The following is a 14,051-nucleotide window of genomic DNA, read 5'->3' on the forward strand; positions in this document are numbered from 1 at the left end:
CCAAATACATGGGGGATGAAAATGTGGAAAAGAATTATGCTTGAAATAAAAGAGCAATGTAGCATATAAAACCATATTCTATTATCAAAATAAAAAGGTATCGCACTGCAAGCAGCATGGCTCCCATTCAGAGTATTGTACTAATAATGTAATATTTAGTGTATTTTTGTGTGTGTGTGTGTGTGTGTGTGTGTGTGTGTGTGTGTGTGTGTGTGTGTGTGTGTGAGTAGGGCTTGCTGTATGAACAACACACCATGTCTGTGTAAAATATACATTGTACATGTACAGAATGACTCTTGTCAAATGTAGGGATGGGTAGATCACTCCAAATCAAACTGCACTCTTTTCCAACCAGAATATGTTTGTTCTCACCTTCAGTGCTGCTTTAACTGATCAAAGCTTCTTCTTTTTGTTTCTATCATATCTGACTTCTGAATTTCCATTTCAGACAGGGTCTCAGAGGATAATATAAAACTGTTGTTATGCCCATGTGTAAAATGTGTGTTATAACAAGGAACAATGCCTCACAATAAGCTCTGACTATACAATGCATATGTAACAAACATATCTCTTTTGAGAGGCATGATGCCACTTTGTGATTCATTCTTTGTTTTCCTATCACAAAGGGTGAGTATGCATACAGGAAGTAATAACTGTAACAGATGTAGTATGAATTATTACCTATATCCTTGCTTTCACACCACAATAAGCGACACGTCAGCATTATTCATACTTAAACGAAGCATGCAACACCCAGTACAGCACAATTCTCTCAAAAAATGAGCTCAACAGATAGATGTGCTTTGGCAAATCTTGGTAAATCAAGAACATCATTTGTGTTCGTGAACTAATTGATATCTGAATGTCCTCGTAGATGGGACATCCCTACCCAAATAAGGCCTCTACTGCAGTATGAGACAAATGATTCAAGAACATTGGCACAAAAATCTGACAAGTTTTCACACCCGTCTTTCTATACCAGCAAGATTCCAAACTTTCATTTTTGAGCCCTTGGCCTTCAGCCTTTGCTGCAACTAAAGAGCTAAATACCAAAGTATAATTTAAACCAATACCAAATATAATTATAAAATGTGTATAACAGCATTCTTGCCCTACTGGATTTATACCTTTTACGAATTTGACCGGATGTCAACTACACCACGCTCATGAAAACACAAGCAATCAATTTCAGGTGACATATCATGTTGTGTCATTGAATTTAACAGTAAAAAACAAACATTATACATTGACTATGGCAAACTTTTGCAAGAAACAACACATCTACATGTATTTCTCTGCAGCACCCTGTTCATAAAACCTTTCACGAAATAGGCAAATGACATGACATTGTCATTATTGACGAGTGACATTTTCCTTGATTAATTTTGTAATCGATAACCTTTCAACCATGACTAAAATTTACAACAATCAGAAATTTGATGATTTGACAAGCCCACTACAGTTAATCCTTTTAACAAGTTTCCTCAAAGTTTCTTTCAAGTTATGATGCATACTAAATTAATCACACGAAAATATCCACTTTTACAGTAGCATTATAAATTTGGCAATAGAAAGGTGTATCTGTGAATAGAAAAAAGATGCCATGATCAAATTGATCTAAATAATCTGAGCCTTGATAGAAACCTTGCAATAAAGAACAGTTCCCACATTTCTATGTTGATTTTGAGTACTACTAAGTGTGCTTGGCTTGGCTTCAATAACAAAGATTATGAAAGGTGTAGTCCGAGTCTGCTGCAGGTTCATAGGTGACCAACTAGTCAGCCATGGCTGCAGTGGTCGCACAGGAAAATTGGTTGGTTGGGGTTGCGTGTTGGGTTACTACTGCTACTACTATTGCTACTACCACGACTACTATTACTGCTGCTTCTACTGCTGGGGGGGGGGGGGGGGAGCAGCAAAATTTAGAAAAAAATATTGAAAGCTCATCATTCAAATGCAACTACCTGCAACACACTTCTGAAAGTGACCTGGTTTGTTATGTTTGCTTCTCTGCTCACAATAACACACTTCAAACCACTGGTGTTCAAATATTGTAAGAGCTGGCACAAACATCTATATCCACAAACAAGGTAACAGATGAGACACAATATGACTGGTGACGGAAGCCTTGAACAAATCATTTAATCAAGGATAATACTTCTTCTCACAATTCTTATACAGGTCATTTGAACCTTTTCGTTCCACTCTCGGGTGGTCATTTATTCTTCAATGAGCTGCCACTTTCTATACAGGACAAAGAGAAAATGAGAAAGTGGCTCACGCTATGTGCATGACAGAAATGTCCCACAAGTCTGGTGAAAGTAGCCCTCTTTTAAATGACTAGGCATGTTTCACAATCTGAGTCACATGCATCACATAAAAATCAAACCACTTAAAGGTTTAATAACAAGAGCTAAAATCTTCAAGGAAAATCTGTTTATTCCTTTTAAGTGCACACACCACTTCCAGAGCATTGCTTAATAATTTAGAAAACAAACAAAGTGATCATGATTGGACTTCTATTATTATGCTACCTTATACATGATGATAAATCAGCTTACACAACTTGTGTCTAATTAGCCTTCCTCTCTTACAGGCCCCTGCAATCTTTCAAGTTCAATGCTTCTACTCTAATGAATGTGTCATCCAACAATAATGTTGAAAAATAACATATCATTTTCTTGCAAAGAAAAAAAGTTTAGATCCAGTTCAATGTAGCAACAAAAGACGAGACTGGATAAGCAAGGCTAAAGGGGGAAGAACACCTCGAAGAAATAGAGACCTATCAATCAGTCAGTGGCATAATCATGATAGATGTAAATTGCTATTAAGATATAGTAATATACAGATGCTTCATAAATATTGCAGTAGCTCTATTGTTCCAGTATAAAAATACTCTATCACACCATGGCTCAGTAACACAATGAGAACTAATACACCATGAATTTGGTACCTACAATCACTCAGACTAACAAGAAAATATATCAAAATAAAATATTAAAAAAAAATAGCCAGGAAAACAAAATTAAGATTGAAGAACAAGTACTGTAAAAGTGGAAACTTTTGCGCAATTTTCATGCTGGACTGATTTCAGCAAACCCTGCCTGTCCATGACTGAAAATATTTTTGAAAAAATCTTGAAACTCCAAAAATAATCATGCATTGTTATTTCCACAATAATTCAGTCATTTCTAAAATTTTTCAAAAATTTCCACCCCACAAAACATTTACATTTACAGCAAAGGCATCCTGTATACACCACAAAGGGCAATCACTACACATGCTACAGTTAACTTTACTGAGAGGATACTTTCTCCAGTGACCAGTCACAAACAAAATAAAAGGTCATTTTAACAATACTTGAACATCTACTGCTATTTCTCCGGAGGAATACAACAAGAATTCTATTCGGTCTTCGCATTTGACCTTTATGAATCAAAGTTATTTGTAGTGTTGGGCGAACGCCATCAAACTGCACCACAGATTGCATTAGCCATATACAACACTGCATCTTAAAAACAACAACACAATATTTGGCAATTTCAGACTGGAAAAAAGAGATAATACAGCTACGATCACAGACAGATGATGATGCTAAACAACTTACATTTACTACTTTCAGTGGCATCACAAAAGAGCCTGCACAAGATTCAATAAATTTTAAATAAAAAATAGAGTAGTTTAAAAAACATGGTTTTGACTGGTTATTTTTTCTTTCAAAGATGAAGCAGATACCATAATGCGTCAAATGTTCAAGAAAGCAAGCATTCTCTCACAACCAAACTTTTTTTTTTCTGAGTTTAATAGAACAAAATATTCTACTAGCTAGTGATCTGTACTCATTATCTAACCAAATCCACTCGGTGAATTGAAAAGACACTATAAGTATAAAGTTAGTCGGCTAGAAGATTGTGAAATAAAAAACTGCTCTTCACGTCGCACCCCCCTCTCTCTTGAAAAAAATAACAACAACAAAAAACATCTGCAGTCACTATTAAGAAATCCTTTGGGAAAGTATTAAATAGCATTACACAAGTAACATTTATGTTTCCAGCACCTTTCAAGGTGGAGGTACAAAGACAGATTGGGTATTCATCATAGATCTCCAGGGGCGGATCCAGGAATTTCGTAAAGAGGGGGCGCCTTTACAAAATTAAAGGGGGGGGGGGGCGCACGCACCCCTCTCCCATTTTTTTTCTTTTTATTTCTTTTGTTTTTACAAAAAATAAAGGGGGGCTCGCACCCAGTGCGGTCCTCCCTGGATCCGCCACTGATCTGATTAAGATAGAAGTACATACATCTATCAAAGCTTTAAATTTATTAAGAGCAATGGTGTCAATCTAAAAGGTAATAGGTGCATTAGCAAACTGTTCATTGCAGATTACTCAGTATATAACATTACATACAGAGTTTAATTTGGTAAGTTATATTTTGTCTACACAAAAGGCATGTCATGACCATCTGTAAATATTGCAATGAAATTTACAAGTCAAAAACAACATACTATCATTCCAAGTTGCTTTCTGCAAGATACGGGAAGAGGGACCTGGGTTTCTTTCTGTATCATCTACATGATACATGGCTAAAAGTTCTGATGTCATTAAGAAATGTCCTGAATATTTCTGCATATCCAAAAAAAAAGAATTCTTTATAACAATATTTACAAATTTGTATTTGTACACACATCAAAACCAGGCACAATGTAGCATCAATTAAATAAACCAAAGAAAGAAAAAAAAACATGTTTGAAAACTGACACAGAAGCTACATTTACAAACATTTAAAGAACATTAATGCATAGCAACCATCACTAAATTCGCACTCATCAAACCTCATGGCAAAGTTATGGGTAAAAAATAAGATGACATAGAAAAAAAAAAATGTTAACACAAGTGCTTTGCAAATGGTGCCTAAGCTGCCCAGCTACAGCTCTTCTTTCTTTCTGAAATAGAAGGGAAGTTTGGCAGGCACATTGACTAGAAAAATACATCTCCCTCTACATGTACATGGCTAGTGGTCTGATGTCTGTATGTCTCATAAACTGATACATACGGACTCAACTCACTATCGTCCACTGCAGCAAGGTTAAAAAGTACAAATTTACAACTGGTCACAGTCCCTGCTTTTATGAATAATGACCTCTCCTCAATGTCAACAAAGAATTACCTATGAACACATCAGACATATATTTTTATAAAAAATCAATGAATAGAGACTATTTCTTGATAATCAATTACTGACAAGGGTGTACAGATACAGTAATATGAGAATGATCTGCAGCAGTGGGGAGATGTTGTATGGTATACAGTACTTTGCCATTAAAAACTGCCGAAGAATGTGTATTAAACTTATGTCACAAAACAAAAATTAGGGGGTAAACGAGCTGCTTTCCTTATAATTGATTCATTCATTCACAACTGGTAAACAAGAGAACCAAAGCTCTTGTGGTCACAAGCATTAGTACCAGAAAAAGAAAATTTTATGCTGAGTCACTGTACCAACCATCAAATTAACCCTTGTAAGATTGTAACTAATTTTTAACATAATACCTCTGTATCATTGGGAACAGAGCATAAAGCTGCACAACCTGCCATGAAAATAATGCAAGATTTTTATTTATTTATTCTTTTTTTAACCGTCTCCCTGAAAGGAGGAAAACTCTTTTCAACAAAGAAGTTTTGCCTTTGACGACAACTTGTCAAAACACTTACAGAGCTGCATATCCTACTTCAAAATAGTTTACAGCCCACAGGAATAGCATTGCTATTGAGAGCATACGAGCATGGTCAACAGACATCATTAAGAAGTAAAGGCTTTCATCTTTTATGAGTCTTTTCCCTTATCAATCAGGAGTCATCTCTCAGGTAGAATGGCAATGGGAAATCCTGTGATATGTGCAATGCCATCTCACGAAAAACAGGCTACATGGACTACAGAGCTCGCTGCACTCAAATCAAGAAGAGACCATTGCTTCTGGCACACTAAATAAATAAGTCTCTACAAAATAGGGAAACTACCTCTCCTACCATGTTTCCTATACTAGACATCCCAACCTTTCCGACTGAAAAATAGGGATGATTTGGAACAAAAGTAGGAAAGAAAGAGCAGTTCCCATAGGTGTGTGTGTGGTCAAATTATCACGAAAAATAGAAAATTCCTACTTAAACTAAGACGGGAAATGGTCCAAATTCAGAATGGTTGGGAGGTCTGCTCTACCGGTAGTTGGTACAAAGTATCATGGGGACCTATTGCGTCATTCACCTGCACACCTTATTTGCTATGCAATCCCTACTGCAGTCATATCTTAGTTCTCCAAATCCAGAGAGACAATGAGGCAACAACTGAGAATTGACCAAAGCTCTAGAGTAAGGTCAAGCAAGAACTGTCTCATGCTAGATAATTTGGGTTAATATCATTATTAATATTCATTTAGAGTTTCCACAACACTGACCACTTCAGGAAAAATAGACAAGGTTCTGTAACATCAAATGATGGGTTGTCTGAGAGCCAAAAACAAATTATGTGTGTATTAGGCACATAGCTCTAGCATGTGGTACATGCACTGCGTACCTGCCTGCCTATCACAGGATGTGGGATGTAGTGCTTATCAATGCGTTGTCCACGCTTATGGGGGCCCCCGGTACGCAGTTTTGCCCCTCAGCATGGCTTGATGACGTCATTGTCACCTTGTCTATAAGAGAAGAAAATGTAGCATGCAATAGCAAAAACCCAGTCACAATTTTGTGTAATTCATCAAACTTTAACAAAAGTTTTTTTGACACTGGTTCACCTTCATTTCAAGTGTGTCATCTGAATATGATCAGGATGGACATCATACCGGTAGGCTCTAATATCCACACTCCTGTACCATACGGAACTTGACAAATGATAAAACACACAAAACAAAGGACACGATTTCAGAGCAATCCAGTTTATGTGAAATGCTGCCATCTTCTCGCTTTAAGAACCAGATAAGGTCTTACATAAAGCAGAGTCTTGTCAGCATTCTCTAACTGTCACACTCTCTCTGCACCTTCAGGGTGGACCAATGCACCACCCTGGGATCTCATTAGGGTCTCCCATGACAGCTTCCTGCATCAGAAGTGTTGTTGTCGCTTCCTCTTGACCTCCATTGCTTCTATGATTGGCCGCCGCTTCTCCTGATATCGTTTTCGTAACTCCTCTATCTCTGCTTCCATCTGAGGGTCGAGGGAGGCCAGCCTGTCCCTGAGCTCATCTATTGACAGGTGCTTTAGCTGAATGCATTGAAGAGTAATACAGGGCACAAGAGGGAATGATTAACAACAGTCAACTGAAATCAAATTAGAACTGGCTGACAGATAAATCAATCACTATTACAGGGGAAACTCCATAACGAGAAGGCTGGGACCAAGTCGTTTGCCTCGTTTTAGCTGATATCTCGTTATATCAGTAGGCATGAAAAAAGCATAACATTAAGACATTAATTTGCACATGTCGGACTACATAACATATTCAATTAATACTGATAATCTGCTAATGTGTGTGAGGGAATTACACACCTTTATAGGTAAGAATGTGTTACAGTGTACTCCCGTTATAACGAACACGGTTATAACGAAATTCCGGTTACAACGAAATAAAATTTAGGGCCGCAACATTATCAACTCTATGTATTTTTATTGTTTATTCATTCGGTTATAACAAAATTTCGTTATAACGAAAGAAAACTGCCGGTCCCGAGGACTTCGTTATAACGGGAGTCCACTGTATTCGCCAATGAAATCCAATATCAAGAATGTGTTTCTTAATAGATGTTTGAATTTGTAAATGTATAGTTAGCAATCGTGTCACGATCGTCTGTGGATGGGTATGTGGTTATGGCAAGCGTGTGTTGTGTGTGGAAAACTCGAACATACTGTATGTTCTGCATAATGCTGTGTATGTATGTGACACATTCTGTATTATGTACATTATGCCTGTGTGTGTGGAGATGGGGAATTCCCTAGTAGAAAGCCAATTACAGCATCAAATTGCCTCATACCTGCTATATGTCATGATGATGTCATGTATGCATAGGGCCGTAATAACTCCTAGCACATTCTCTGCATGTATACATGCACACATGTGCATGGGTACATGTATGCACACACACATGTACAACATGCGGTGCTAGGTTGAGTGCACTGAAGAGAATACGTGTGTACAAGACACGGTTTTCGTTGCATCAAGCTTTTACAATCTTCGACCATGATCGCACAGGCGAAGTAAAGCTTTACCCAAAGAGATTCCGCTTTACCTTGCTATAACAGGTTTGATTAACTGTGTTTTCCTTTGTTTGGAAATCACAAAATTTATCTTGTGATAGCAGTTATTTTGTAATAGCCGATCTCGCTATAAGAGTAGCGTTTTACATAGACTTGTGTGGAAGGAAATTTGGGATGGGGAAAATTTCCTTGTAATAACCGATATCTCATTATAGCAGTATTCGTTATATGGAGTTTCCCCTGTACAACAAAATAAAATTCTGCATGCATCTATCCTTGTACATCTGCTCAATGTGAAAAGACACAAAGAAAGATGGGGGATATTAAGCAGTCTTATTACATGATATACTGTATATCTGATTGAACAGTCATATTTACAGGTTAAAGAATGTACACACTCGGGCTAGTTACTTGTCAATTGCCAACAACCTTGTAATGTGCTTGTCAATCACAACAAAAGAGTCTTCATATCTCAAGGACTACAAAGGAGGGGACTACAGAGGAAGACCATCCTCCCTATCAAGCTATCATCTCAATTAGGGGGCCTACTGGACGTCACAAATTTAGTAACTCAGAAAAGAAGTTGAATACAAGGGTCTACACAGCAGACTGTAAGTTGCTCGCATTGAAATCTTAAAGTCAATCTACTACACTACCGGTAGTGCAGATATAAAGTAAATATCTTTTACAAGTGAAAAAACAAACAAACAAACAAACAATGGAATTGTTTTCACTATTATGTGTGTCAGAAATTTGAGGAATGGTGCATGAGTCATTTCTGAGATATGGAGAAAAAAGTGAAATTTTAGCATTTTCACCTGACTTTTGACCATGAACTTGACTCTGTGGGCCAAAACTTCCCCTAGAAAATCCCTACATGGTAATAAATGTATATGCTATTAAAGTTTCATGAAAATACCTTCAGGCATTGCAGATACATGGGGAAAGTTGTGAAATTTTAAGAATTTAACCTTGACCGTTGACCTTGAGTGTGTGGGCCCAAAAGTTGATAGGCACAATTTCCTCCCTTCATACACACATGTGCCACATTTCATTTGGTTACCTTGAACAGTTCATATGACACTCTTCACAAAATTGATTACGGATGAAAGAATGGACCGGCAAATGGATAGATGGATGTATTTTTTTTTTTTTTTTAAGAAAGAAATGAAACTTGCAAAATAACATTCTCATATATATAGTGTGATAAGCTTACCTGTGAGTTGTATGTCTGTTTATCTAAAAAGTCATCGGATGATTAGTAAAGCATGTTTGCAAATTTAAGCTGTTAGAGTGAAGTGAAAGATTATTTGAAATGAATAACAAAACCACACCCAAATGATGATATACACAAATTAACCAAGAAATTAATAAAGAATGCAAATGAAAAGAAAAAAACAAAAACTCACAAAATCAACTTCCATTTCATTGAATGGCCGATGGAATAGTGGTGGCTTTGGGGGTGGGGCCTCTTGGTTGCCAGAGGGTGCACTCACCCGATGATTTCCCTGGGCAATGTGCATGGGGGCATTGGAGGGTACTGTGGGAGCATTGGATGGGTTGACGGGGGCAGGGCCTGGAGGTGATACTTTGCTCTGCTGCTTGGCCTCCTCCTGCCTGTCATAGTGTTCCAAGAATGGGGGTCGGTAGCCACCTGCCTTAGCAGTGTCTGTTCCTAGTAGAATGAACAAAGCAAGAATATATCATTGCAAGAAAGAAAAATTAGTGTACAAATATCTTATCTATCCAGCACTAAATGCATGTGTACAAACTGCATTTTGTACAATGCCCTGGATACATGTACGTAGAGTACAATAGCAACACCAATTGTACTACATACATCAACATAATTGCATGCATGATAAAATGTATATTAATCTCTCACCACTACAGGGGCATCTCACTTGGAACAGCCACACTGCTTATTCAGAGAGCAGCCATCACATCACATGATATATGTGCAATAATTTTTTGTTAGTTTTATTATCTTTTTGAATTTTATTACATCAAAACACATGTAACATATGTTCAATGGCATTCTGGCTTTGATGTTATTGAAATTTACTACTTGGGCTTTCAGTCTTTAAAATCAGTTAAGGTAGTACACACTGTTCTTGGGTGTTTGAAATACACCACACAAAACTGATTAACTGGAGCGGCATTGTGTATGTATTATGAGGATTGGGAAGTCTGGAGCAATGTACCACTATGCAAAAAAAAAAAAAAAAAAAAAAAAAAAAAAAAAACATGGCAATTTGGTGTGTACTGCAAACATTTACATACTACATTTAACTATAATAACATTGCACCTGCTCTTGAATATTTGACCAATTCATTTCAGTGAGGAGGTATGATGGATTTGTGAATTGGAGCCCAGTACGGTTTGTACATGTAGGAGCTTATCACAGGCTACTTTGTTCACAGGCCCACGTAACTGAGTCAAGCTCATAGATGGCTGTTGTTATACTTTTTAATTGCACCGCAGCAACACTGAAGTACCAAAGTAACCAAAGATGCAATACCTATGAGTGACATATGTATCAATTTCCTTTGAATGGTGAAAATGTCCACAACATGCCTATCTAATTACTGTCAGGTGTGAAATTTTAATGACCGCTGATAATTATTTCATGCCACGCCAGGCTTTTCTCTTTTCAGGATTCTTCCCTTCACCCCATTTTCTTCTAAAGATTTCCGCAAATGAGTGCTATTAGCTTTGGATCATCATGGCACTTTATGGAACCACCGAGATTTGAGGGCCATAATGTGCTGTTACCATGGCAATGCACTTTCTGCTACTACTGAAAAAGTGTCTTGCACCATTTTACATAAAGCTCAACACGTGTGCCAAATTGCTTAAAAACTAGAAAAGTTTGATTCACATTTGCAACAGACCGACTGGCCAAACACTGATTCCTGTATACCCCCTTCAAACTGTATTTTGTGGGGTATAATATAGCAACAGCCAAAACTGCAATGCATTGTCTGACTATGTTCATGATACATGATATATTTACCACATATGTAATCAATAGCTACAACTTCAGACAAGGAATTGACATACATGTACGTGTAGGCAATTCAAGCAATTTATAGACAGCGACATGTCAGGCATTGCACAAATTACCTTATGCAAGGTATATTTCATGACATTTAGTTATTTTTGCAGATTTAGTAAGTCAACTGATATTTATGAAAAAATTGCCTCCCTGAACACATAGAACATGGTTTCATAGGTGGAATACAGTAAATAAGAATTGACAATACTTCCTCATTCTGCCAATGTGGTTCTCAATCACCAATCAAAACACTTGCTAATATTGCAGTACAAGTCCCATTTTGCACACAGTTTAAGAATTTTATGTTTTCTATTCAGACTTCTAATTTACATTTGCACACAATTCAGGCATTTTGTATCTGCCGGCATGTTTTCATGGATACTCACTTTTCATTGTATCATCGTTGCCGTCTTCATCCTCGTTGATGACCATGGTGCCCATGTTAGACTCCAGGTCATTGATTGTGCCTGTACCATGCTCAATCATTGTCCCACTCTCGTGTTCAATCATGCTACCTGGATGAGGTAATAAAAACTATCTGTCTTCATGGACTGTGTTATAAATTTGTGCTAACTGTGAACAACCATATAGTTTTTCTCTACTGTAAAAATGGTTTCTTTCGCGTACAGATACTTTCGCAGTTTCCATCGGTGCCGACTTTTTCGCGTGTTTTTAAATTCGCGGTCGGCAAAATCTGTGAATTCACAGTCAGCAAAAACTGTTTTATTTTGCACATGAAAACCCAAACTATAATCCAATAATTCTTTTATTTATTAAATAAAATTAAAACTAAATGCAGGCTTACCTGAAATTGACCTACATTGCGTGGTATCGCTGTGTGTGTGTTGACCATCAATACACTCAATGCGCAGAATCTTCGTGTGCATGTGCCCAATAGCGTTGTAACAAGCGGCGAGTTCAAAACATTTCCTTGTGTGGTTAATTTCGCGCGACTTTTCAAAACATTTTCGCGTGATGTTAAATTCACGGTTCAACCTCAAAGCGCGAAAAGTGCAAAAATAAAACCACTGCCAAAGAAACCACTTTTACAATATTCCTTCTTTTCTCTGGTTTTACTTGGCTGCAAGATCATTCTGCTAACTCTAAAGTCTACAACATGAATAGTTATCCAAGGTTACAATGTGAAATACTTTCTGTCAGATGTCATGTTATGATGAGATGATGGTATTGCTTAAATCATAAGAAAGCATGGAACTCACCATTGTTACACTGCAGCACTGAATTATTCCAAACATCAGCCCTCCATTGACATCTAGTTTATTTTCAGCTTAAACTCATGAGGCCACAGCAAACAATTCAACATCCAGAACTTTCATATTTTCTTGGAACTTCCTTGATAAAACTCTGACTGTTCTGTTTACTTAATTGCAGAGAAAAATACTTGTATTTCTGCAAACAAATAAAATGCAGCCTCTTGACCACTTACCACTGTCATGATTAATCATTGTATCAGTGTCGTGCTCAATCATCGTCCCACTTGCATGCTCAATCATGGTACCACTGTCAAGATCAGTCACACTGTCATGTTCAATGAAGGTGTTTGCAGTGCTCACTGCTGAGCCACTGATGATCATTGTCCCACTGTCTTCTTCCTCATCATCAATGCCTGCTGGTGTAGCTTTACTTCTACCCCTTGCCACCATCGTTCCACTGTCAATGTCTTCATCGTCCTTGATAAGAGGGAAGAGAATAAAGGATATTGTAAAAGGGTCTTTGCATGAGGTTGGGGGAGCAGGGATCTTGCTTTTTGTCACAGATTTATACATTATACGATATAGCTTCTGACCATTCGAGCATTGAGAATTATTATCAGGATATCTGGAACGAACACTGAACTAGGGCTTTCTATAGCTCAGTCAGTAGAGCACCAGGCTAACATCCGGAGGTCTCAGGTTTGTGTCCCGATGGAGTCCCATTTTCTTTGCTCATTTTTCCACTAAATAGATTTATACATTTCAAGCTTTTAACTCATCTCAGCATAGTGCATTTCATAAGCTGGTAAATCTACTAGCATAACATGCAATTATCATATAAACTTGTACATGGTTATAATGCATGCGCATACTCAAAGTAGAGGAGCACAAATTCTTACAGTCATCACCCACTTGCTCACATGGTAACTCATTACATAGTCAATATTGTATGTTAAGGAGTTTTTACTGTTTTAACAGACTCCAGTCTCATTTGAGCAGATTTACAGATAGGACTCTTTTTGCCGGTGATGTAATGATCAAATGTGCTAAAAAACAAATGTATTACAGGGACAGCAGCACCTTGGTGCTTTCAGTACAACTCATTGAGCACACTTTGGGTTTACAAGTTACCATCAAGCACTGTTATCTTAGACATAGCTGTCAACTTTGCTTGAATGACCACAACACTGTATCACCTCAAAGTGTGGCATGTCATCTTCCTTTATGTATGAAATTTATATCAATTCAGAAAGACTCTTGCAATAGGACTGTTAGAAGTCACATCAATCTGTAGAGTCATCAAAGACAGTTCCAGGTTGTACCATGGGATAGTACTTTGGATATAGGATAGTATTTTCTTTTTTCGGAAGATGTGACAAACTGCAAAATTCTTACAGGCTCATTGGTCAATAGATTAATCTCAATGTGATGCTGCCATGAGCATTCCAATTCAGTTGGACCACCACCATCTCTTCACATGCTGGTTCCTCTTATATCGCATACAAAATTTGTTTGAAGGGAGTATAACAATT

General features: G+C 37.4%; 1 protein-coding gene across 2 annotated transcripts in view; it reads right to left on the minus strand.

Moving 5' to 3' along the window:
* Positions 1-6,100: 6,100 nt before the first annotated feature.
* The window catches only part of LOC140239902 (serine/threonine-protein kinase 3-like), a 29,712-nt gene continuing 21,761 nt past the window's right edge, over positions 6,101-14,051 (minus strand). For both annotated transcript variants that reach the window (XM_072319714.1, XM_072319716.1), the window contains exons 9-12: positions 12,753-12,996; positions 11,692-11,820; positions 9,656-9,921; positions 6,101-7,256 (exon numbers count right to left, since the gene is read on the minus strand). In XM_072319714.1, coding sequence (XP_072175815.1) covers positions 7,098-7,256; positions 9,656-9,921; positions 11,692-11,820; positions 12,753-12,996 — 798 coding nt within the window. In that variant the 3' untranslated portion in view covers positions 6,101-7,097. The remainder of the gene's footprint in view (positions 7,257-9,655; positions 9,922-11,691; positions 11,821-12,752; positions 12,997-14,051) is intronic.

Source organism: Diadema setosum, chromosome 16 (assembly GCF_964275005.1).
Source record: "Diadema setosum chromosome 16, eeDiaSeto1, whole genome shotgun sequence".
Taxonomy (NCBI): Eukaryota; Metazoa; Echinodermata; class Echinoidea; order Diadematoida; family Diadematidae; genus Diadema; species Diadema setosum.